The 26512-nt window shown below is 40.2% G+C and overlaps 1 protein-coding gene and 1 long non-coding RNA gene across 3 annotated transcripts in view; one reads left to right on the top strand and one right to left on the bottom strand.

The window, feature by feature from the left end:
* The window catches only part of MSR1 (macrophage scavenger receptor 1), an 82105-nt gene extending 73107 nt beyond the window's left edge, over window positions 1–8998 (top strand). The window contains exon 10 of one of the 2 annotated variants that reach the window (XM_086703298.1): window positions 614–771. In XM_086703298.1, coding sequence (XP_086559424.1) covers window positions 614–621 — 8 coding nt within the window. In that variant the 3' untranslated portion in view covers window positions 622–771. Of the gene's footprint in view, window positions 1–613; window positions 772–8452 lie in introns of those variants that run through there. The other variant, XM_025933042.2, reaches the window with a different exon arrangement.
* On the bottom strand, window positions 1419–17105 carry LOC147581507 (uncharacterized). The gene is made up of 3 exons (XR_015249979.1): window positions 17047–17105; window positions 16438–16521; window positions 1419–1715 (listed from the first exon to the last, which is right to left on the bottom strand). It is a non-coding gene; the product is annotated as an uncharacterized LOC147581507 (long non-coding RNA).
* Between the last annotated feature and the right edge of the window lie 9407 nt (window positions 17106–26512).

The raw sequence follows: 26512 nt of genomic DNA on the forward strand, positions 1-26512 counted from the left end.
AGAATATGTTTTCCATTTAAATAAGTAATAAAACAATAGAATTTAGTCTAATGTGAAATGCATCATTGGGCTGTATGGAGACAGTTCTCTCATATTTTGTTTCGATAACTGACTACTTCTTGAAGATGAGGGTCCATTTTTAGTGAGACTGTGTTTTCACGGTAGTTGGTGATTCTATACATGATACTAGAGTGTTGTTATAATGAAACAACCAGGCATGTCTGAATTTTGTTTTTCTTTAACATTCTTAATTGCCTACTGAAGTGAATTGGAAAGACTAAGAATTTTATAACTGAGGAGATATGAGATGAAACCTTAACTCTGCTACTTCTGTCTCAGATTGCATTTTTTCCCCCAATAAAATGAGAATCATAGCACCAACCCCATCAGATTTATTCTGAATCTTAAATGAGTTGGCATACAGAAAGTACTCAACACAAAGCCTGGCTCATAGCATCGCTCAATATAGTGGCAGAGACCACTGTGAGCAACGGCTCCAACTGTATCATTCCAAAGGTATTTGCCATCCTCTTTGAAAGGATCAGTACCATATTGTCGATGACATCAGGGATATTCCAGGGCTCAAAATTGAATGTGACTTTGTACTCCACAGAAGTGTGACTGCAGGAGTGTCTTCTGTGGGGAAGCCAACCCTGTCCTCACTCTTCTCAAGACAGACCCTGCTCTTTTCACCTCTCTGTGGATACTTCAATACCAAACAATTGGACAATGATTATGAGAATTTTAAAATAATAAAGCAAGCTGATCTGGGAGACATAATAGAACTGAGGTTATTTGTTCTGAAGAAAAAGACCCTGAGCAATAAATTTCATGATCTGCTTCATTGTACGTTGTATTTTAAGAACCGGGCTTACATTGTAAGCTGATTTGGGATTAGACACGGCAAACAACCTCTTTATGTGAAGCTGTTTCAACTCCTCCACCTTAAATTTACAGTTTCACTCAGGAGGAAAAGAAAAGGCAATTCCGAACGCAGGATAGAGACTGGAAAGGAAACTTAGAAATATGAGTGGAGGGGGGCGTAGGGGAGAGAAAGAGAGAGATGCATTCAGGTTTTAATTACTTGTTCCCTGGGGAAGTAAGAAAAATCAGATCAACACTATATTGTACATTACTCCCAGAACTGAAACAAGAAGAAAAAAGTTTAAATTTATACCCTTTGTATTTTCCCCCTTAAAGAAAAAACACAATTCTGGACATAGTTATTCCCCTCCTCCCCCTTCTGGTTTTAAAACAGCAAACCTGACTTACCCAAGATAATCCTTGTTAGCTTTAAAAACAATTACTTTTGCAGCTACAGGCAAAATGTTTTATAGGAATAAAGCTTACAGCTCACTCCTTTAAATAGGTTCTTTAATTTGGATGCACCTTTTGCATACAGTGGAATGTTCTTTTTTTTTTTTTTGAGTACACCAAAAGGTTAAACTTAAGGAAGGACTGAGTGGCTCCTGCTCACTGCACAGGGCAGTGCAGGGCGAGGGAGGCACTTCTCTGCCTGGACAGGATTTCCAGTCTCTTGTTCCAGTGGCCTCCCAGCAGCGAACTTGGACGAGCTTTACCGACCATGGTGGTGCTCCAGGAGTTTGTCCCGTCAGTTCTTGCTGATGCAGAAAGCTGGAGCTGGATTGGGGTAGCCAACTCGTCTTCTAAGTTTACAGGAGTTTGCACTGCCGCTCCAAACGTGAAAGCAGAAACTAAAGAAAATTCTAAACATAAATATCATCTTTTTTTTTTTTTAGTACCCCTTTCACATTTCATAATCAATTTTCCAAGTGGAAGTTTTTAAATTACAAGAATAAATGGAAGGAGATAAAAAATATCACTGTACCTCTGAACTGAACCTTCAGTGAATGCGAGTAAAATCTCAAATATAAAATATATCAGTGACTCAGAACTCAAATTCTTACAGACTGACCCCTGCCCACTGGAAGTTTTAAAATGTAAATGTTTAGGTACACTGGGTGGCTCAGTCGGTTGAGTGTCTGACTTGGGCTCAGGTCGTGATCCCAGGGTTTGTGGGTTCAAGCCCCGCATCAGGCTCTGTGCTGACAACTCGGAGCCTGGAGCCTGCTTCCGATTCTGTGTCTCCCTCACTCTCTGCCCCTCCCCCACTCACACTCTGTCTCTCTCTCCTTCACAAATAAATAAACATTAAAAAGATTTTTTTTAATATAGATGTTTAGGGCCACTGGGTGGTTCAACCATTTGAACATCCAACTCTTGATTTGGGCTCAGGTCATGATCCTAGGGTCGCAGAATCAAGCCCTGCGAGCCCCCGCACTGAGCATGCAGCCTGCTTAAGATTCTCTCTTTCTCTCTCTCCCTCTGCCCCGCTCCACTACTCATGCTCTCTCTCTCTCTAATAAAAAAATTAAAAAAAATAAATAGAAATAAAAATAAAAAATAAATAAAATAAAAGGTAGATGTTTGGCTGCTGGGTATTATGGAACCTGATTTGGAGCCCATTGAGTTCTTAACACATCTGTTTTGTTACTTATGGTAACAAAGACAATATGAAGTATGGGGTAATATTGTTAATCAAGTACACACTATATGATATCACTTAGTGCTCACATTGCCTGTGAGAATAGATATTATAGCCCCAGTCTGCATAGAGAAAGTCAGTCAACTTACCAGAGCTGTCACAAAACCTGCCCAAATTTGCGCAATGGTTATGGTGGTTGTTGGGGGGGGAGACAAGATTTGCGCCTTAACCTATTTCTTTCCGCTAGACAGAATGTCCTTCTAAGTTCGTTATCTTGAAGAATTTCCAAAGAGCTTCTTTAAAATCTTAGAACCACAGAATTTTAAAGGTAAATGAAATCCCAGAGCTATATCAGCCCCACCTCCTTATTCTGCATCTATGCGTGTCTTCTTCAGAACCACTAAACTAGAATTGACAACTATAGCCTAAGTTTACCCATTCTCAATTCTGATTCCCATTCCGTTTCCACCTTTGATTTTTAACCTCACCAAAAAACAAAACAAAACAAAACAAAAGGCTTTTTTCTTGAAGAAGTTGTTGACTTCTCAACCAGAAGTCTTTTTTTAAAATTTGTATTGTTTATTTACTTTTGAAAGAGAGAGAGACACACAGAATGTGAGTGGGGGAGGGGCAGAGAGAGAGGGAGACACAGAATCTGAAGCAGGTTCCAGGCTCTGAGCTGTCAGCACAGAGACCGACGTGGGGCTTGAACTCACAGACCCGGAGACCATGACCTGAGCTGAAGTCGGATGCTTAACCGACTGAGCCATCCAGGCGCCCCACAACTAGAAGTCTTTAAAGTAATCCAGATTGAGGGGTGCCTGGGTGGCGCAGTCGGTTAAGCGTCCGACTTCAGCCAGGTCACGATCTCTCGGTCCAGGAGTTCGAGCCCCGCGTCAGGCTCTGGGCTGATGGCTCAGAACCTGGAGCCTGTTTCCGATTCTGTGTCTCCCTCTCTCTCTGCCCCTCCCCCGTTCATGCTCTGTCTCTCTCTGTCTTAAAAATAAATAAACGTTGAAAAAAAAATTTAAAGTAATCCAGATTGAAATCACCCAGCCATGACTAGATTTAATTAAAATTCATTCAGACTTTTAACCAACAGCGGTTTTTGCTTCTCCACACACCTATTCGGCAGCTGCTCTGCAATCTCGTCACTATACTACCTCTCATGAAATATGATCACCTTTTTGGTGTTTGTTGTTTCCCAGAAAAGTGGTAAGGGACTGGACAGCAGATTAAATCTGAATCTTTGAAACAGATATCCCTATCTGTAATTTTTTAAAAAGAGATTATGAGGGAATGGCATCATCAGTTGAGCATATTCCCAGGCATCACAAACCAAACTCATAAAATTTCAGAAGCCGTGGACAACACAGTGATAGCTGTCTGCTTTTGGAAACACAAAATCAGTCAATTTGCTCTCCTTCCAGCCCCCAAATGGTAAAGGGAATTGTAGATGTGTACGTGGTTAGGTAGATAAATAGATAGATGGATGACAAATAGGAGTATAAAATAAACTGAACACCTCAATTTTGCATAGTTTCCCATTAGCCAGAAAGAAAGTTCAGAGACAAACAATAACAATGACAGCAGCAGCACCCAAATTCCTTGTGTAATAGTTATTATGTAAAGAAATAAAAATAAAATTTGTTTTTAATCTTTGAGGTTTACATCAAGGTAACATTTTATGAATCTTATGCTACGTTTGAATTAATTTTTAATGCAGCAAACAATTTGGAATGAGATGGAAAGATGCATATTAAACACATGTTTCCCTTAGGCTCAATAGTCCTGAATATATTAATATAAAATTAAAACAAATCTGTGAAAATTATTTTTATAACTCTCTTTGGGCTTCTGTGCAGTCAGTGAATTGTACCTGGTCTTAAATGTCATCATGTTCTGTCTCTTGGTGTCATTCTGTTATTTTGATAAACGCAAACATTTTTCCTGAGTCTCAGTTGATGTACCTGGGAAATGGAGATAATCGCCATTATTTTACAGGGTTATTAGAAGACGTAAATTTTAAACATCAGGTGTAGAAAAAACCTAGGATGTTCACTGTGGCTGAATCTTTTCTACATCGCTAAAGACCAGAGTTACTGAATCGCCCAATATGTCTATCATATCCGTGTCCTTGGTGGAAAAAGCATCGGAATAGGAGGTAGGGGTTCTAGATACAGGTATCAACTCTGCTGCTGATTACGTATGTGATCTCAGTTGCCTCATCTGCTCTAAAACATAGGCTGGAAGTCAGTGCAAGAAGGAACGGGTTTCGATTCCCTTCACTCATGGAGGCAGGCAAACCAGATCTGCTGAACGACTGACTCTAACGACGCAGGGGATTGCAGTGAATCATTTTTTAAAGGCACTGGCTCCACGCAGATGCAGGGTGGAAATTAGCTACATGACCTTGGCCCAACTTACTTACTCTCTTCGATTTTCCCTCTCCTCAGCAGTAAAATGGCACTAGAAGAGCACTTAACTTCTTAAGGTTATTTGAGGACTCAATGAGATAACAGATTAGAAGTACTTGGAACGTTTTCAGCCACATCATTAACTCGTCACAGAGTGGGCTTAAATGTTCACGATTACTACTACAGCTTTGGCATTCTGACGTTTGTGACTTCCTTTACGGAGGCTTCTCAACATTTGTGTTCACATATCAGCACATGAATGGACTCTTTTCCGTGTTGTGCTACCCTGTGGGGCTGTCCTGCTGGTGCTCCAGCCACTGGAGGGGAGGGATTCTCATTCTTAATTCTTTTTTCCGCGGATTGTGAAATGTCTGCACTGCTGAGATGGAAATCCAGTGACTGAACCCACAACATGAGGAGTGAACGCATCACAGTGCCCTGGAACAGAGACTCTCATAGAGCCATCCCGTTCTTGGGCTCCCGTTATGACAGACCCATGCTGTCCCCAAAAGTTTTACTTACATTTGTTGATACACTTTATGAATGTCTGTATGTGTAATAGACACAATGTAGAAATGTCCCACTGTTTTGGCTCTCTTCTACGTGGACATGGGCAGAGCTCCACGATTTGTGCAGTTGTGATTATTTGCATATATTTTTGAGTCCCTTTGGGGCTTCCAAAAAATTTAGATAGACTTTATACATTTACAAGGAAGCACACATGTGCAGACACGCCCACACATACGAACACTCACAAACACAAAAAAGATGGGGCTATACCTTGTAAGAGCCCCTTGGGAACAAAATTGTATTCCTGGCAAGGTTTCTGATTTTGAGGTCATATTCCCCTAATCTTTTTCTTTTTTATCTGCCTTAAAATTTTAAGTCAAACAGGCTCAATACTGTTACAAACATTTCAAAATATACTTGAGTTCTCAGGTTACTACTTTTATAATTGATCAGCCCAGGAAAACCTTTCTTTTCTAATAGAAATATTGTTTGGGCCCGAATGATTTAATTACTACTATATGAACTGAACAATGCAGTGTTGCGAATTACCTTGAGAACGTGAACCCAAATATAATTTTGTCTCATGTTTGGATCTTTATAGTAGAGGCACAAATTATTCAAAGATTAAAAGAATGCCCCAATTTATTTTATAGGTGGAAATAAAAATTTCCTATCTAATTCTGAGAGTAAATGAAAACACAAGTCTTCAGAGAAAAATCTCTCCATACACATCCTATTAACTGTCCTTCTAGCTTACAGACTTTCTTCTTTAATCCAACTTCTACATTTCTGGCAGATATACATTTCTAAAATATAGTTCTGATGATATCATTAAATTTTTTTTTTTTTTTTTTTAAGTTTAAGAGAGAAAGAGAGAGTGAGTTGGGGAGGGGCAGAGAGGGGAGAGAAAGAGAATCCCAAGCAGACTCCACACTAAGTGCAGATTCCGGTGCAGGACTCAAACCCACCAACTGTGAGATATGACCCTGAGCCAAAATCAAGAGGCGGTCTCTCAACCCACTGAGCCACCTAGGTGCCCCAATGATGTCACCTCTTTTGGCGACTCACAATATACAATTCAGAGTATTGTAAACATGGTCCTGGCTTTCTATACAGGCTTCCCCTTGATTGCTCTCCCCTCATTAATGTACTTTGTGTTTTAGATGCCAGGATCCTGGTGACTGTTGTAATACATCAAGCATTACCTTGCGCCCCCACTCTATGGAATAACTTCTTTTATACGTGTGGAAAACCTCTCTCCATTTTTTTTTAAGTTAGGTCAAATGTTATCCACAAAGCGGTTACAAAATTCCCAATATTTGTAACTTATTCATATGTACACACACCACTATATTATTATGCACATCACTCAGCATGTATATAAACTTTTATTTATTGAACTCATAGAATATTTGAAAAATCAGCAAGAGTAATGTCATTATGTATGCCATTATAGAGGCCTCTTTGAAAAAAAAAGTCTTCACTTAATACCGTGTTTTATAAGTCACAAGGTCTGTTTCTAAGCTGAAGTGATTTCTAATTATGTTTTATATAGCTCTTTGACCGAAAGAGAACCTTTCAACATCACATTGATCTGAATTGAAGAAAATGTATTATTGATTATGCTGACGGTATTAAGATATTTATTTACCATCCACCAGACTTGCTAAGCGGTTTCTGGAAATTTAGCTGCTAAATCATCAGTTTCTTGATAGCATGAAATGTCCTTAAAAACACATCAGGAGGTTTGCATTATGTATATGTAACAAAACCCCACATCTTTCATTTAGAAGCCGTTCAAAGGTTCCATTCCTTATGTGTAAAAGAAAGGGGAATTTTTATATGTGGCACTCACAGAAAATCTTTAGAGTGTACCAGAAAAACATTTCTAAACATTGTTTTTCAAATCATCTTCTCCTGGCATGCATGGATTCCTTTCAAAAAGCAGTTGCTTCCTTATTCATTGATAGAATAATGTCCTTCTCTTGAAAGTGGCAGTGAAGTCTGTGTATTTAGTTGGTTAAATATCTTCCAGGGAGCCTACTGCTGATGGCCGTTTACCCTTTCATGTGTCTGGGGAAGAGTTCAAGATAAAGAGAGTATTAGCTCTGTCATTTTGTTGTTGTTTGTCTGTGTTTGCAATTAATAACCCATGGTCTTTTTGCGGGATAGTTTGTAAGCCCTTTGCTGATTATATTAGACTTAGCTTAATTAAAAATAGATAATATGCTTTTTGATTGCCGATGGAACTGGAGGGTATTATGCTAAGTGAAATTAGTCAGAGAAAGACAAAAATCTTATGACTTCACTCATATGAGGACTTTAAGAGACAAAACAGATGAACATAAGGGAAGGGAAACAAAAATAAAAACAGGGAGGGGGGCGAAGCATAAGAGACTCATAAATATGGAGAACAAGCAGAGGGTTACTGAGGGGTTGTGGGAGGGGGGATGGGCTCAATGGGTAAGGGGCACTAAGGAATCTACTCCTGAAATCATTGTTGCACTCTATGCTAACTAATTTGGATGTAAATTAAAAAAAAAAAAAAAATAGGTAATATATTTGGTAAGCCAGGCACACGTAAATAGCATTACACCAGAAGCTAAGAAAAGAACTCCAGTACCTGTTAATGTTTCAGAGAATGCCTCATACAGATGGCCTCAGACCATCAGGTCATTGCACATACCTGTGATTAGCAAAGCTTATTTCCCTTCTTATTTCTAAAAATAAAATGAATCTGTTAAAACCAATCATTCTTCTATCTACGATTTCATAGAGCTGTGGATATACCTTTGGTATAGGTCTTATTACGTTGTACCCTTACTAGTTTACACAGTGACAGAATATCAGGTTTTCCGGGGCAGATTAATTTTTGAATCCAAATAGAAAGCACGGCACTTGGATGTAGGTAATAAGCAGCCCCTTTGTCTTAAGTTAGAGGGTCAACTAATGTTTTTGTCCCATTCAGACATAAACCCCAGACCGTGTTTACTGATGCATTTGTATCTGGTTTCTTCAGGTACCGGTCCAATCTGGCTGAATGAAGTGTTTTGTTTTGGGAGAGAATCATCTATCGAAGAATGTAAAATTAAACAGTGGGGTGCGAGAGTCTGTTCACACTCTGAAGATGCTGGAGTCACTTGCGTTTTATAATGTTTCGTTTTCTTCCACATTTATGAAACCACTGTTGCAAAATGATTTTATAAGTTTGCTCCATTAAAATCAGTCCAGTGAATATTTAAGAGATTAGGAATCTTGTCTAAAGAAAAGGAATTGTTTAAAATCACTGGTTAAACATACTGAACACTGTCACACTTCCTATATGTCTATATTTAAACCATTTCAACTTCTTTAGGTTTTTAAATGGAATTTCTAACATAACGACATGCATCAAAAGGAACGGATTAAAGTCTAAGGCTTCTGGATTATAAATGCCAATGATAATGGAAACACCTTCCAATCATTGACCTCAGCTGATACCTTCACAAGATGACAAGTTTTGTCATTTTTGTCTTCTCTGTAATCTTTTGAGTTGATTTTAATTAAATTACTGTCTTAATAATGAGAGGATTGGGAAGAGGTTTTTTGTGCCGAGTTCGCAAAATCTCTAACCATACACGTTTGTTGAGGAAAAATTTTACCCGGCCATCAAATTCTCTGAATGTGCAATAACTTGGCTGTTAGATAGCAATGTTCGTGACATACTTTGGCCATGATGAAAAACTTACAGGTCAATACAGGTCACTAATATGATGATAAAGAAAAACAACACGATTATTTTACGTGTTCATGTATTGACAGTTTTCCTTTTTATTTGTTACTTTGTCTGAACCATAAATTAGTTAAAAGCAGAGCATCTGAGAGAAGGTACAGACTACCATCACTATATGTGTGTTGATAACTGGTGGATCAAACATGTCGTTTTCAACATGGAGCTCAGTTTTTTATGCATTTTAAATTAAGTTGAATAGTTGTTATAATTATAAGACACGTGTTTGAAATGTAAATACATGCAATCATTCTATTTTAAATAATGGCATGCACATGTCTTGAGCACAGAAGCAAGTTTCAGCCACCCTTCTTTGGAATCTTTCGTGAAGTCCCTCAACGATTACAACCAGCAAAAGAGAGGTAAGACAGAGAGATAAAGAGAGAGATCTTCAGCCCTAAAGGGTCAGTGACCCTAACTAGTAGTCTATCACCAGGTCTGTCTATGCAGGTCTAGTCTGTCTTAGAGTGTGAAAGGCCACCAGGAACCCAGGGCCTGTACCCTACTAAGTATAGAGCCAGAAAGACCAGTGACTGCTATCGAAGCCAAGCCAAATCTAATCAAGCCCTGAGAAGAACATACTCTTTCAAGTTTCCTAAGCCCAACCCAGAGGGACACATGATTAGATAGTGGTATTACTACGGAATGGCTCTCCCATTCCCTCTGTAATGGTGATAAGCAAAAAAGGGCTTATGTATTTTTTCATATCCTGAAGTCTCACTTCACAAATGGTAACCACGTAGTAGATTCCCTACTTCTCACTTGCAAAGGCAAAAATGTTGTCTTGGAAATGGCCTGTTGAAAATGGCCTTTTACCACGTTATGTCCTTCTGCTTGTTAAACATAGGATGATTTTCTCCAGTGTAATTGTGACTAAGAGAATGGATTCTCAAGGTAGACAGGCTGTCTCTAGAGCCTCGCTCTGCATTCATCTGGTTATTAATTCCTTGTGCTCAACTGCACCGTATTTCCCTCATAGGGCAAACAAGATGGTATGAAAAAGAATCCTTGGGGCACATGGGTGGCTCAGGCAGTTAAGCATCCAACTTTGGATGCTTGATTTCGGCTCAGGTCACAATCTCGTGGTTCGTTTGATCGAGCTCCACGTTGGGCTTTGCACTGACAGCATGAGGTCTGCTTGGGATTCTCTGTCTCCTCTCTCTGCACCCTCCCCCTCACTTTGTCTCTTGCTCTCAAAATAAATAAACTTATTTTTAAAAAAAGAATCCTTGGGGCGCCTGGGTGGCGCAGTCGGTTAAGCGTCCGACTTCAGCCAGGTCACGATCTTGCGGTCCGTGAGTTCGAGCCCCGCGTCGGGCTCTGGGCTGATGGCTCAGAGCCTGGAGCCTGTTTCAGATTCTGTGTCTCCCTCTCTCTGTGCCCCTCCCCCGTTCATGCTCTGTCTCTCTCTGTCCCAAAAATAAATAAACGTTGAAAAAAAAAATTAAAAAAAAAAAAAAAAAAAAGAATCCTTTGCATATCAGCCTATATGAGATGTATGAGATCAGTGCCTATGGGTGTGTGTGCTGTACTGATGTCGACTGTATGGATACTTATTTTCCATGGAGGTATAGACATTTGTTTCTTGAAAACCAAGAAAGGCCTTTTTGTAATTGAGGTAATCCATTACACTCCGTCCAGTCTAGCAATGGGCTTAATTGTGCCAACATATTTGGGAGTTTTACTTTGGAATGCTAAATTGCATTATCTCCTTCAAGAAGCAGTACTTTGTGATTTGGTGAAGGAAGGAAGGGAGGGAGGGAGGAAGGGCGGGAAGAAGAGAGGGAGGGGGGAGGGGAGGGAGGGAGGAAAGAAGGAAGGAAGAAAGGAAGAAAGAAAAAGAAAGAACACCTGACCAGAATCATTGCATCCTACTTGACTAGCCATCTAGCATCAAAATAAGTGCAGTGTGAATTAAAAAAAAAATTAAGGAAGAAACAGAAAGGGAGGTAGAAAATAGGAATACCGGTTGATATTTGAGAACCAAATATATTTTACCTCAGTTACTTGAATAATTTCAAATAAAAGCCTCCAGTTTTGAAAAACCTTATGAACTATGATAGTCTGTATTCAAAAGATTTGATTAAGGCATATATCTGTCACAAATCATATAGTAATATTTGTGATTAAGGGGGAATGGAATATTTGAAACCTCAGTAATTTATGTGCGCTGAGGATTGCATTTATACTTCTATCTAAGCCAGTCACTGACAAGAGATACAAACTTAGCATCATTGGATTTGCATAATAAGAATTATTCATGGGAGCGCCTGGGTGGCTCAGTTGGTTGAGCGTCCGAGCCTCCGACTTCGGCTCAGGTCATGATCTCATAGTTCGTGAGTTCGAGCCCCGCGTCGGGCTCTGTGCTGACAGCTTGGAGCCTGGAGCCTGCTTTGGATTCTGTGTCTCCCTCTCTGTTCCTCCCCTGGTCACACTCTGTCTCTCTCTGTCTCAAAAATAAAGATTAAAAAAAATTTAAAAAAAAAAAGAATTATTCATTCTCCAGAGTTGGAAAAGCTCAAGGTTCATGAAAGCTCAGGGGCCCATGTTAACTAAATGAAATCCCTGTTCTGGCAGAGAGGGGGAAGAAGTGAATGGTTATCAGGTAGACCATTAACAGTGTTTCCAGAGAAAGTACAATTAGGAGATTTTTATGTTGAGATATTTTTTAACACCTTGGAATGGAATATAGGAATTTTAGGAATCGCTGTTTGGCACTAGATATAGCTTTCTATCAGGCATATAACCACAGCATAGCCTGACATTTTAACTCTATTTTTTTCTTTAGTGAATGTTAGGTACCATATTTTTAAGTGGTTTTGTTTCATCGAATCAGTCTTCTTGTCACATCACAACACTATTCCCATCTGGTATTTATCAGCTCTTTTGTTTTACAGGGTACTCTAGATTTAGAAGTTTAGTTATGTCATTTACAAAAGTTATTTTTATGCTTCTAATATCTCTTAACAAAAGACCTGTTTTAGGTATAGGTTATTATTTAGAATATTTACTTAATCAAAAAGAAAAATGAGGGAGCATGACGTCAGCAAAATGGTAGAACAGTGACTCCACGAGCTCATTCCCCACAGAAACATTGAAAAACAAGTACAAACTGTCAGAACCAACCTCATCAGGACTCTGGAACACAGTCAAGATTTTACAGCAACTAAGCAAATGCAGAGTCAAGAGAAAGGCAACTTCCAAACAGCAGGGAAGTTTTGGAACATTTCTACTCACCCTTGTCCTACCCACCCTTGGATTTGGACTTCGGACTACCACAGCCTACATTCTGAGTTTGGGGCCCTGGTCCCCGATTCCAAAGACGCAGGGCAAACCTTCTCCGCAAATGATTGTGTATGTCAGTTCTAACTCGTCTGAGTTGTTCCTGAAGGACTAATGCCAGCATTCGTCTCTGCTGTGCCTCGCTTGAAACAAGCTGGAGAAGCAGCATGCCTTGCTTGAAAACTCTGCAAACTTAACACCCCTTAGGGGCCGGGCACCAAAAGTTACAGTTGAAACATACAATAAACGGCTTAAAGCCTGCTAAGGAAAGCCAGAAAGAGTTTCCATGGACATTTTTTAAAAAGCCACGTACGCAGAGAAATGTAGAAAACTGTGTCCATGCCCAAGGCAAGATGTATGCACATCTGCCAAGACCAGAGAGGTAGCTTTTGTTGTTATTGTTGCTGTTTTGTGTGTTTGTTTGTTTGGTTGGTTATGGGGATTTGGGGGTTGCCAGTTACTAGCATTCAAAAACACTAATGAAACACAAGCTAAGGAACAGAGACTTCAGTGACCACGCACAACAAGGGATGCAGTCTCTGCAGAATTAGTTCAGGGAAGTAACTAAACAAATAGACTACCACAGCCTTCAAGAAACACAAACAGAGCAAACCATAGGGAAGGGGGAGAATCTGCTTTTCAGAGTCACCACATAACGATATTCAAAGGTCCAGTGTTCAACAACAACCCAAAATGACAAGGCATAAGAAGAAACAGGGAAGTAACCCACTGAAAGGAGCAAAATCAATGGACAGAAAGGGCCCCTGAGAAGTCTGGATGTTGGACGTACTCAACAAAGACCTTAAAACAACCGCTTAAATATGATTTAAAAAAAAACAAAAGACAACTAAAGGCAATCAGAAATACTGTATTAAAATGAGAATATCAATTAAAAGATGGAAATTACAAAATGAGAAAAAACAGCCAAACCGAAATGTTGGATCTAAAAAGCTCCTAAATTACTAAAGCAAAAATATTCAGTAGAAGAGTTTAGCAGCAGCTATGAACAAGCAGAGGAAACAACCAGCCAGCTTGAAGATCGGGCAATCAAAACTATTGAATCTGAGAAGCAGGAAGAAAAAAAAAATGGGGAAAAGAAAGAAGAGCCTGAGGTATCTGTGGGATACCATCCTATGGACCAAAATATGCACTAAAAAATCCCAGAAATATATATACAGAGAGAGAGAGGAGAGAGTCGTAGTTCTATACTAGAACTACATTTTCCAGAATTCACTTCCCTGCATTGATTTATCATGGACCTCAAAAGACATTTTGAGTGGGAGTTTAGCAGGAGACACATATTTCTTCGTTTTTGTTTTTAGAGTTTATTTATTTTGGAAGAGAAAGAGCAGGGGAGGGGCAGAGAGACAGGGAAAGCGAGAATCCCAAGCAGGCTCCACGCTGTCAGCATGGAGCCCGACATGAATCGCATACTCATGAACCTCGAGGTCATGACCTGAGCCAAATTCAAGTTGGATGCTTAACCTCCTGAGCCACGCAGGCGCTCCCACTGTTCTTTTTATGTGCCAAAAGTCACTGCAGTGACAGCAGGGCCTGTTCCAAGTCTATACCAATCGTCACTGCTCTGCCAGCTTACGAGATTTGCAGGACAGCAGAACCGTAGCTCCTAAGATCCTTCAGGAGCCTCCCTCAGATCCCCTCACTCCTGAGCCGGATACACGAACTCCATGATGAACTCATCACCTTCTCCAGCAGGCCCCCTGGATCATCAAGTTGCAGGCAGCCAGAAACATGAAGTTTCCAGCTCACCCCCATGGTTTCATTTTCTCCTTGCATTCTTTCCGCTCCTGTCCAACTTCCCTTCGAAAATGCTGATGCTGCTGACCTCAGATGTCATGGCACCAGGCACAAAAACGGTACACTGGCATAGCCTACTTAACCAGCAACCCGAATCCCCCGGTGCAGAAGGTCACATCTCTTCAAGGGAAAACAGGAAGAGTTAGCTCTGGATTTTGAGACATTGGCCTTGGGCAGAAAAATGGACAGAAGAATGTAGGGCCTTTAATAATTGCAGTTGTGACCTTGATATTTAGAGTCTCTTCCAGTTTATATTAATTTTTTTAATGTTTATTTATTTTTGAGAGAGACAGAGTGTAAGCAGGGGTGGGGTAGAGAGAGAGGGAGACACAGAATCTGAAGCAGACTCCAGGTTCTGAGCTGTCAGCACAGAGCCCGACGTGGGGCTCGAACTCACGAGCTGTGAGATCATGACCTGAGCCAAAGTCAGACGTCCAACCGACTGAGCCACCCAGGTGCCCCCAGTCTCTTCCAATTTATAAAACAACTAAACGATGGAACTATTTTTAGTTACTTTGGCTATTGAACTGTGCTCTCTGAAGGCAACGGCTCTCTGAGAGTAAAATACATGAACCCAGGTTTTAACAGTTAGGTAAAGTATCAAACCTTTGTGCTGTGGGTTTTTCTACAAAAATGTCGACTGTGCCAAGAATTTGTAAAAGGGTATTTACTACATTATTTCAATAACTCTGAAATTCAATTGTGACCCTTAAGCTCTTTGGGGTTTCCTGAATAAAAAACTTTAGGATTGCATGCTTTTAAATTTTAGGTTAGGGAGAAAAACAAGACTGAACTGTATTTGTTATCCATCATGAACCTCCCTAGGGCCAACTAATTTCAACCAAACCTGTAAAACATTGCAATTAAAAAAAAACAAAAAACAAAAAACAAATCTTTGATGCTTCATGCTTGGAACATCACTCTAAAAAGACTGATAAGATGACTGATGTAAGTTGTTCATTTATTTTATTTTGTTAAATTGCATAGAATCGTCCCGTTCTGAGGGTTCTATGGCAGAATACAGTGATACAGAAAACAGAAGAGCTGCTATTCTGAATAAGCACCTGTTAGGGAAATCAGGCCTATCTTTTAGAAAGCTAATGAATCCTGTATCCAAGTCAGCTGCCAGAGTGATTGCCGGATAAAAAGGATAACCTGAGAAAGTTCCGAACCAAAAAAGAGAAAAGAAGGAAGGAAGGAGAGAGAGAACGAGAGAGATCTGAGGAACAGCAAATCCGTTAATCATCTCTTCATTATATGCTGAAAAATTTGAATGAGAAGGTAAGTGGTTTCTGGTATTTTTACACATCTTATGCTAAAGAAACAAGGTAACAAATGAGTTGAAAAAAAAAAAAAAGGCTGTGCAGCTGTAGTATCAGACAATTATTTTTATCTTAGTGCTCAAATTCTAAATTGAATTCCTGCTCAAAAACACTTTCACTCCACATTGCGGTAGGAAGGGAATCGAGAGATTGAAAGGAACAACTTTATCCTAAAATTTTTACCAGTGACTGGGCGCTCAAATTATGTTTGGGGCAGCAATCCACCCGTCAACTTGACCTATGCTCATTCACATAACGACCACAGAAAAGCATTTCTTATTGTTGTGTTTTTCATTTTAAAATAGAATTACGGTATTGTTTCCTTTGATAGGGGGAAAAGTTGCATCACATTAAGATAAAGCACAAAGACATCACATTCTCTGTGGCTTATGTTCTCGTAGAGATGAACTTAAACAGTTGAGTATTATTGGTCAAGTGCCTTCTCGGTGAACAAGGACGGCTGTGTCATTTCAGGAACGAAGGTTTCTGGGAAGCCGTGGGATGTGGTCAGTGTAGCGGGCAGGAGGGGAAGACCCCCATTTCTGTCCGGGCTCTGCCTCGTGCTGGCAGCACGTTCTCTAGGGAAGTCAGCTTCTAGTCCTCAAACCCTAGCACGGAAAGTGGGAATGCTTATCCGTGACCTTGTTACCCTCCGGATGTGCGTGTGAGGACCAGATGACAGCATGAATTCCTGACAGGTCAGAAGTTAGGCATTTTCAGGCAGTCCTCATATTTATTAGCCTCCCCACATTTGACAAGGTTAAAAAAAAAGAAAGTAAATAAATGGAATTATTTTGAAGTTGGTTTTGTTACCTAGGCTGTTCCCTTTTTATTTTGATGTGGCTCCGAGACCTCCACACATCATAGCTTCGTTAGGGTTAAAACTGTGATAATGCCCTGTAAATAAAACAGAGGGTTTACTGGGTATCTAGAACTTTTCATTGACTCAGATCTGTAGGGAGGAAGAAATGCTGGGTGAATCAGCTGTGTCTAACTTAGTGAAGGAATTATATTATAAACTGAAAAACACATAAAACAAGGGGACTTTCCAAAGCCGCCTGGGGGGGGACTTTGGCTTTGGTGTAGACACTCAGCTCTTGACATCCACAGAAGCTCTGAGAAAGAGAAGGGAAAGAAGGAGGAATTTTCACAGTGACTGATCCTACGTGGAAACCCAGCAGAAATCCCAGATCAAGAAGCCTTGGCCAAAATACTCCCAGATGAATCTGCTTCTTCTGCCTTCCAAAGATTTGATCCCTTTCCTGAGTAGTTTTGTCTCTTTACATAGTTCTCTCCCATCTCCCCTTTCTTTACTTTCCCCTCTTGCTCCAGAAAAGGCTTGGGGTTTAAGTTAAAAGCTGTTAGACTCAAACTGGCCAGTCCTCAAGAATGCCTGCCAAAGTCTTAATCCAAAGCACTTACTCATTGTCGGTCAGCCAGCATCTGACACAGCACATGCTCACCCGGACAGGCTGTGGAAAGTTACAGAGCGGTAGGAAACGAGAAAGCAAAAGGGAAGCGACTTGAGCCCTTCTTAGGAAGTGGTTATGATCTAAGGGGGGGAAAATGTGGTTTGCCACAGAGGGGATTTTATTAGGGCCACAGAAGGATAGAACCTGAACAACCTGAGCTGAACACGAAGAGCTGCAAACAAACAAATCAATCCCTCCAAGAACAAAAACTCCATCTCAGGAGATTTTAATTGGATTTAAGAGGCATCTGGGAACGCCTGTAAAGTCGTGGAAAGGGAAGTAATATCTAACGATGATCGTGGCTAGAAGAAAAGCTGGTTATCTTGAGGCTTGAGGGGACTGGTGGTACATAATACGAGGCATCCATTAAACTCAATTATGGGCTCGTTTAAGGTGAAACTGATAGTCCCCTCTGTTGCTCTATAGATGTAGCTCACTACATCCAGATTGAAGCCTCCCGATGGCCCTGGTGATGAATTAGCATGAAAGTAAGCCAATGACCCTTTCCATGCTTAGCATTTTTTTCATCTTCAAAATAATATATTTACCCCTTCTACTTCAGCGTCACTGTTGTGATAAAATTAGAATCTGATAGAAAAATCTGTACAAGTTGCACAGCCTAGCGTCCAGGAAGAGAAGGTGAGAGAGAGGCAAAGAAAATTTGTTTCTATTTCATACTCAAGGACTGAGTCCAGCTTGGTATAATTCTGAGTATAGAATTAGGTGTATAGGATAAATTTTTAATATATGATAATATGAGTTTCTTAGTGGTTCTGATGAATCCCTGTGGCGTCCTTACCTTGCTTTATTGTATGATTCATGTTATGACATTACCAGGTGCTGCCCTCTTTAGGAAGAGAGGCGCTGCGTTCATTTCCATATATTTTTTAAAAGGCTGAAGCAAGGCCCACCTTGACGTATTAAAGGTGCAGTTTTGTGTGGAAGGTTTTAGGGAAAGAATTTTGGGCACTGACCGTGATGGCTGGACTCCTCTCTCTCTTACCAGAACCTCCTGTTGGTCAGGCCTTCTGGTCAGACCTGAGTTTAAAATCACACAGGGGTTAAACTCTGCAAACATCAGCCCAGGGGCATCGAGTTTCTCGTGTGTATATATGCAGATGATAAAAGTACTTCTAGACTCCTGTTTAAAATCCCTAAAATCATGTGAGAGCGAGCGGTGGAGGGTAATTTTTAAAGGTTGGTATAATGTACAAAATCATTTAGAAAGAAGGGTTTCTGAACAGAAAAATACTGAAGGGGACTTTATGAAAACCTTCAATAACAAGGTCGGTGGACAACGTTCTGTACACCCACTTTAATGCTTGGCGTTGAAATTCTGGCTTCCCTCGTCTAGACTCTTAAAAAGTACACTTGTATGATATGAAGGTACATAGGATGCTGATTTAAGGAATTCGTCATTTTGAAGGATTGATAAATGTGTTTTTATGGTGATAAGTTCTTGATCGCGATATATATTATTTTCATGCCAGATCCATATTAAATTACAAAGCAGGAAGATACAGCATGTAGAGAGTTTCTTTTTGCTCTGCTGTTCTTGGAACTGGGAAGTCTTTCAAAATTAAATGCTTTAAATTTACAGTAAATGGATTGATTTCCCTCTCTACCAGCAGAGGGATACCGAGGTCTGTCCCTCCTAGTCTCTCCAGGACTTTTACTGGTGTGAACAATCAGCACTAATGTTTGACCTGTTCGACCCAGAGTTCCCATTCCTGCTTTCTCTGTGTTCATTACATTTAGGATTCATCTTCGTGTTCCAAGAGTACCTTTTCCTTCATTGCCTCATTATGGACACCATATGAATTCCATCATTTCCCAAATATCACAAACACAAAGCCTGAGAATTCAAACACGTGAGCTTCCCAATAACATCAACAACTCAGAACCCAATATTAAATACCCCTGTTGTTGACGCTCCCAACCACTGGGAACGTCTCCTTGGTTGACCTGACTTCCCCTTTGCTTCTCAAATACCTACATCTTTCTCTTTCCTCTAAGGCTCTAATGTACAGCCCAATGCCTATTAATTTTTGTGCATCTCAGATGATTTTATTTCATTTTTCCCCACTCTGTCCCTGACCAAGGAGTCTTAATTTTTTTTAAACCTATGGACAAACATTCACCCAATAGAGTTACCCTCTCTGAGAAGATCTGTTATGAGCTGCTAATCTTAGAGTTGAGTTTTGAAGAGCGAACACCACCATACATTTACTAAAAACTCAAAATAGGCAAGCATTTATCTGGGTTCTATGAGGAAAACAAAGATGAGTAAAATAAAACTGTTGAACAGAAAGAACGGACAGAAACAATCAGCATAGCTACACACGTAGGAGTTCATCATTCATAATCTGCCGAAGGCTTTAGCAAATAAATGGGCTCTGTGGCTTAATGACTCGGCCTGGGTAGCTCTTGAAATAAGACTGAACACACATTAGAAACCCCATGTCCATCAAGCAGGTGTGATGTCAAATTAGGAGAGCAGCCAGAATCCTGGTACAAAGGCTTCCTGGGACCTTGCAGGGGGGTGTATGATGCCACTTAGTCCCTGCCAGCAACCTCTCTGTTTCACTCCAGCTGGGGCCCCTGGTCCAGTAAATGTGAATGCACCCTTGCTTGTATCAAGAGAGACCATGAAAACTACAACCTCTTGTGCCCTGATTTACGGTATTGTCACTTATTATTTGGACTCCAATGGAATATCCATCTTCTTTACCCCAGTCAGCATTCAAAAGGGACGGAACTCTATTTAACTGGTCCCCATCACTCTCATGCACCAAACTCATTGATCCTGCAGTATCTCTCCAGCTATCATTTGAAAGTAGTTCAACTCTTTTATCACTTCATTCTACGGGTAATGTAATACATAATACTACAGTCCGGTGCTTCTGGACAATGCTCCATTTACAAGATAATGTGAATAACTACTAGTTCAAGCACAGAATTGCTAATAGACCATAAAAAGGTATTTGTTCATATAAAGTATCACTCATTGCTTTCCTATCATACCCTTTATCTAAGCACTGCATTAATGTCTCTATGCAGTAATAATTTCATTTTTGAACTTTAAGATAAGTCTTTAAATGACAAGCGTCTGCTTAGCTGAGGAGGCATAACCTTCCCTGAGTGTTGCTGCCAGGGCAGATTAACTGGGCTCTCTGAACGTTTTGTGACTCCTCACCGCACATTTTAACAAATTAAAGCCTATGGAAAACAATTTACAACCTAAATAGTAGACAACTATAATAAGTAAATATAACAGCTTAGTTACGCAACTTGTTCTATACCTGAGTATGCTCTCAAATAATAATGGTGGCAACTTGGAATCAATAGCTTTCATAGAATGGAAATGGATAGATGAAACTTGAAATAAATAGAAATGTAAAAGAGAAAACTGATGATTTCTCAGCATTTGCAATTTATCAGGATTTATCAGGAAGGTAGAGTAGTAGGAGAAGGTGAGAGGTGACACCGCCATTCCAGCCATGGCAGCTTGGGATCCAGGGTGGGCCTGGCTGAGCAAGCTTGTCAAGGTTCAGGAACACACTTTGTATGCAGATACCTGAAATGATGCAGTGGATGGATGAGCCTTAAATGGGCCTTAAATAGGCCATTTGAAGGCATACCATTCAGGTTAAGTTAAGCTAAGTTAAAAGGTGCAATGGAAGGAACACAGAATCTGAAGTGCAGGAAGCCTAGGTTCAAATCCCGACTCTTCATTTCATGCATTACATTGCAACCTGTGTAGACTTAGGCGAATGACTCAACCTTCCTTAAATTCACTGGTCTTATCTCTCAGAGTGATGTCATAATAATTATAAAGAACCATGGTTATCTTCGGCCTCATTGGATGTTTCACTAAGTGTTGTGTGCTATAGCGTGGTTCAGGGCTTGGGAGAGCAGACTAGTTGGTCAGCATATTTGGTCAGAAATAGAATTGAGGCTTCCAGACCAAAGGTGAAGCAGGGAAAGGGGGCGGGGGTGGGGGGTTGTGAGAGAATAGGGGCTGCTAAGACTGAAACTGCTGTTAACAGTGGAATGAAACTCGGGGCCACCCAGGAGCCTGCAGAGGTAGGGCAGAACCCGAGGGTGGTGAGCAATTGGAGTCCTAGCATTCTGCCTTGGCAACCATGAGCCGCTGAGCCCTGCCGTGAAGATTGTAAGCACAGTACCCTACAGGAGCTGAGTTGCTGGTAGTGTTGCTGTGTCCCAGCCTAACCCAACCACGGCAGCAGCCGAATTCTAAGAGATTTTCTATTCTTCTGCCTGGGGGTTGTTCCAGAAGAGTCTGTCTCAAGGTTAGATTGGTATTCAAACTAAAGGCTGTTGGGTCAGCAAAAAGAGAAGGTTACTCATTCTTGACTTCCTTTATAGATGGATGAGCAAACTCCTCCAATAATTCTCTACTAAGTCCTTAGATAAGGGTCTTCCTTATTTAGAGGTCAGTTGCTAGGTGATTTCTCCTAGGTTGTATTTCCTGCAATAGTTCCTTGTCTAGACAGATAGATATTGCTGTAGTGCCATCTCCAGAATTTCAGAGACAGAGTCCAGAGGATCTGTCTGCATATGATGGCATCCCCAAACAGAGGCTGAAATGTTGAAAGGCCAAGAGACCAGTACTCGAACTCTAGAGGTTCGATTCCAGGTTTACAGAACCAGGTTTGTATGCCATTCCTGAGCTCCACTGGTGTGTGATTCTTGGTCTGCTTGTTCCTTAGTCTCCTTCTGGAGGCAGGACTCAGGAATCCTGCTCTTGGCCCTTTATTTCCCCACAACTTAAATCTTAGCTAAACGAGGATGGTGGAAGATGGCCAGTGTGCTCCCACTTTAGTGTATCCTCAGGGACTCTGGCCTAGCATGGTTATGAAATTCTTTCTTTCTGCTTCTTTTCACACCTTTTGGGTATGGAATGGCATGAATTAGGCAAGTACACAAAAATATATCCTAGTCCCTGTGTTCAACCTCTCTCCTCCAATAGCAATCTTAACCTTAAATATTTATCAAAAATCTCATAAAAATCTGATAACTTTGGAAGAAAATTTGAAAGGTGTTGTTTTTGTTTTGTTTTGGGTGCTCTAAGAGGCAGATGTCAAGATACAATTGCAGTGAAATAGATGAGGAAAATGTCTAGGGCATAAGGGAGAAAGAAAGTAGGAGAGCTGAAGACTGTATTGAGGGGCTGATACCTGTGGAGGGAAAGCGGAAGGAACAAGGGTTGGGTAGGAATAGTCTCAGATCACAAAGCAGTTTTCAGAAAGTTTCTTCCAGGCCACTGGGGAGTCCCTGAGCCAAAGAAACCCATCAGAGGAGACCTGAATTAAGGACCGCATTAGGACACTGCAGTGCTCAGTCATCAGCTAGGAGCAACCTGGGGCAAGTGCAACATCACCTTCCCAAACATGGTGCTAGATCCAGAGGGGTAGCAACTGGGGCCTTCCTCGATCAACTACGTCCTCTAGTAGACACTAAGAGAGTAGAGAAGTGCATGTTCACGGTCACTACAACATAAAGCCACAAAAAAGTAGCAAGAGATTTCATCTTGATGAATAGAGAGATTGGATTTCACACATAAATCTCAAATCTTCCCAGACTAATCTAGGGTCACATAATTCCAATTCAAATGGCAACAGGATTTTAAAATCTGTTTCTTGTTGGTTTTTATTTTTGTAGAACTTAGGCTGACTCCAAAATTGCATGGAAGAGAAAAATAAAAGGAACAGACACCCTTAAAGACCAAAGAATGGGTGGAATCATTTGTTTCTCCAAATATCAAAGTATCATAGCACTATACTAATGAAGAAAGGTTAGTAATGGTTCTGGAATAGACAAATAGAACAGTGGAATCGAATTTAGAGCCTGGAGTAGACCAGCACATAAATGGAAGCTTGATATATGATAGAAAGTTGGAGAAGATGTTCTTAATTATTAGGCTGAGAAAATTAGTCATCTATATATGGGAACAAAAATTGAAATCAGTTGGTAATTTATACTAAACACAAAAATTGAATCCTGGTCAATTAAAGTTTGAAATGTTAAAGCCAACCTGTAAAAAGGCAAAGAAAAAAAATAATGCAGACAGATTACCTTTATAACTTCCTTGTAGGTAAATACTCCTTGAGTGAGACAAAAAATATAAATTATAATGAAGAGATGGATACATTTTACTGCATTAAAAAATATGGGATTATATATATATATATACACATATATGTGCATATATATATATGTGTGTGTGTATATAAGACAATACATCATTGGTCTCCATAGAACTATAGCACATGTAAAGTCAGTATGGAAGAAAACAAAGGACTCAGAAAGTAGACTGAAGATACGACAGAGAGCAAACCAAATGGTAACTAAGGAAACAAATTAACCCACAATAAAATATCACTTAACGTTGGGGAAATTTTAAAAAGTCTAATAGTTGCAAATACTGGTAAGGGTGGAGAAAAGACAATTCTCATAATTCCAGTGGGAATTGGAGTTATAACAATATTTTTAGAGCAAACTTTCATTACTGAATAAATTTTAAAATGCACATTCCTTATAACCATCCATTAGACTTTCAGGTTTTAATCTTTTTTTTTTTTATTTTTTTTTAACGTTTATTTATTTTTGAGACACAGAGAGAGACAGAGCATGAATGGGGGAGGGGCAGAGAGAGAGGGAGACACAGAATCTGAAACAGGCTCCAGGCTCAGGTTTTAATCTTTTAGAAAAGAGTATCACAGAATGGTACATTGTAGTATTGGGGGGAAAAAAAATCAACGTACAGATAAAGTGACTTTTAAAAACTTGTGAGAATTTAGACTCAATCCCATCACACTGAGTTAAGCAATACTTTCCTGCCCTACAGTTAAATAAAAGTGAGCTACATTAACAATAACCCTGTAAATGATATTGGGAACAAACAAAGTAAGTTAGCTTGCTCCAAATAATGCTTGCTCCTGGAAATAAGCCTGTGACTCATCTAAAATAATCTGTTTTTAGAACTTAAGATTTTATCATTTCAAAACCACCAGACTCATTAAGATTCACTTCAGGACCCTTGTTCTGTGCCCCCAAGGCCAAAGACATAATGCCACAAACCCTGTCTAACATCAAACTTTTCTGCCTTGCAAGGCCCACCTAGAATCATCCAGCCCTGTTTCTACAACTATAATCTTTCTTTGCTTTCCCTTCTGAAATACTTTTAAAACGACATCAATCTTGTCCTTTACTGAAGTAAATCCAATAAATTTTGCTTGATCAACAAGTTTTTGGGGTAGTCTTTGGAGCAGTCAACAGTAGTATATTTAAACAAGGAATATGCTGTAAAAAATTGTCTAGAGTTGTAGATATCAATATGAACAAATTTTACATAATATTGACTTAAACATAATAGCAATAAAACAAAAGTTGCTATAGAGAAATACAGTTTAGCTCCATGTATATAAAGTGTAAATCAATAGTAAAATTTAAGGAAGCATACAAATATGATCAAGGTTGAGGGCACCTGGGTGGCTCAGTCGGTTGAGCATCTGACTTCGGTTCAGGTCATGATCTCACGGTTTGTGGGTTAAAGCCCCACATTGGGCTCTCTGCTGACAGCTCTGAGCCTGGAGCCTGCTTCGCATTCTGCATCTCCCTCTCCCTCTGCCCTCCGCTGTTCACACTCTGTCTGTGTCTCTGTCTCTCACAAATAAACAAATGTTTTAAAAAATTAAAAATATCTGATCAAAGTTGAGAAAATACAGATACTGCACACCAAATTCAGGATTTGGGGGATGATAAGTGAAAGACATAGGATTACAGTCAGGAAACGGATAGCAAGTTTGAACTGTATTTGTCATGTTTTAACTCCCAAGATAGGTGGTAGCCTCCTAGGTGTTCCTCAGAGTATTATTTAAACATTTTCTACAATTTTAATTATTTCATAAATAATTTTAAAGGAAAGGTGTTGGGGTATGATACTTGGAGGTGAATGCAGAAAGAGGGGATGATAGTGTCAAATGCTGTGTTAGGATGTAGTACGTTCTGATTCACAAGGTGGCCGTGCACTTGTAGGAAGGGAGCATGAGAAGAGGCTGAAAACTGTGGACGAAGAGACAGGGAGTGTGTTAAAAAAACACAATTTAACCAAATACATTTGAAGAGCTAATTGGCTTTGTCAAATGATTCATGTATCAGGCAGCACCCCATCTAGCCGGTAAGGGAAGTTCCACTGGGCTGTAGAAAATTATAACCATTTAATTTTTTTTAAGTTTATACCAAGTGAGAGTGAACTGTGGAGGGGCAGAGAGACAGGGAGAGAGGATCCCAAGCAGGCTCCGTGCTGTCAGTGCAGAGCCTGACATAGGGCTCCGTCTCACCCACTGACCATGAGATCATAACCTCAAACAAAATGTAGGGTTGGATGCTCAACCCACTGGGCCACCCAGGTATCCAGGAAACCTTTTTAAAGCCAGAAAGGGAGCTGGGGGTGGGGGGCGGGGGGGAAGGAAATTACTAGCAAAGAACGTATTGTTTTAGGCAAGTTCGCCCTCCAAAGGGAAACAGAAGCAGATGGATTATCTCCTGGTGTTGACCAGGAAATTCCAATTTGTCCATTCCAAGGTTGTATTTCTCAGGAAGGGGGGCTTGGTTGAAGCTGTAGTTTAGGTATTAAGCCTTGGTTTACTGCAGTAGGGCGTGAACATAAGTGACTCCATCTTGGGCCTGCAGTTTTCTTTTAATAACAGAGACAACTTTTAGGAAAGAGCTCTTTTATTCCCACTGGACTCTGTTGTAAGATGGTCTGGGCACAGTTCAAAAGCAAACCTACCGTGAAGAGGTTTATCATGTATGCTTTTCTCTGTGTATATCGCCACACTTTAAACCAACAGGCGCCACACTTTAAACCAACAGGCGGTGTAATTGCCCCTTTACTGAGAGGAAGTGGAAGCACAAGTGTTGGTAGTGGACTGTTTTGCATTTTTAGAGACCATAATGGCTTTGACTACAGGCCACTTTACATAAATGACACACAGCCAAAAAAAAGGTCAACAGGATGGTTACAGTGGAGTAAATTTACTTAAGAATTTGCAGTTGTTGACTTAGCTGTAGGGGGATAGGAGGCAAAGGAGAGCCAGAGAGGGATAGATCCAGGAATCAGGAAGAGACCAGAGAAAAGCAGGAGAAATAAAATCATATGAGAAGTGAGGATTAGGAAAAGCCTTCCTCAATTTGCAATTACTGACCCATGAGAGCACATTTAATACTTCCTTCGCCTTCAATAAATACATTCACAATTAAAAACACATTATCTGTGCATAACACATTGTAAAACTATGTGCTCTCTTCTTGAAGCAGCCAAGCTCAAGTATTTAACTAAATGCTTACAAAAATGTTAATCCTGTGGCAACAATGTCTGGAAAGTTCTG

This window comes from Puma concolor, chromosome B1 (assembly GCF_028749965.1).
Source record: "Puma concolor isolate L17-30 chromosome B1, mPumCon1.1.hap2, whole genome shotgun sequence".
Lineage (NCBI taxonomy): Eukaryota > Metazoa > Chordata > Mammalia > Carnivora > Felidae > Puma > Puma concolor.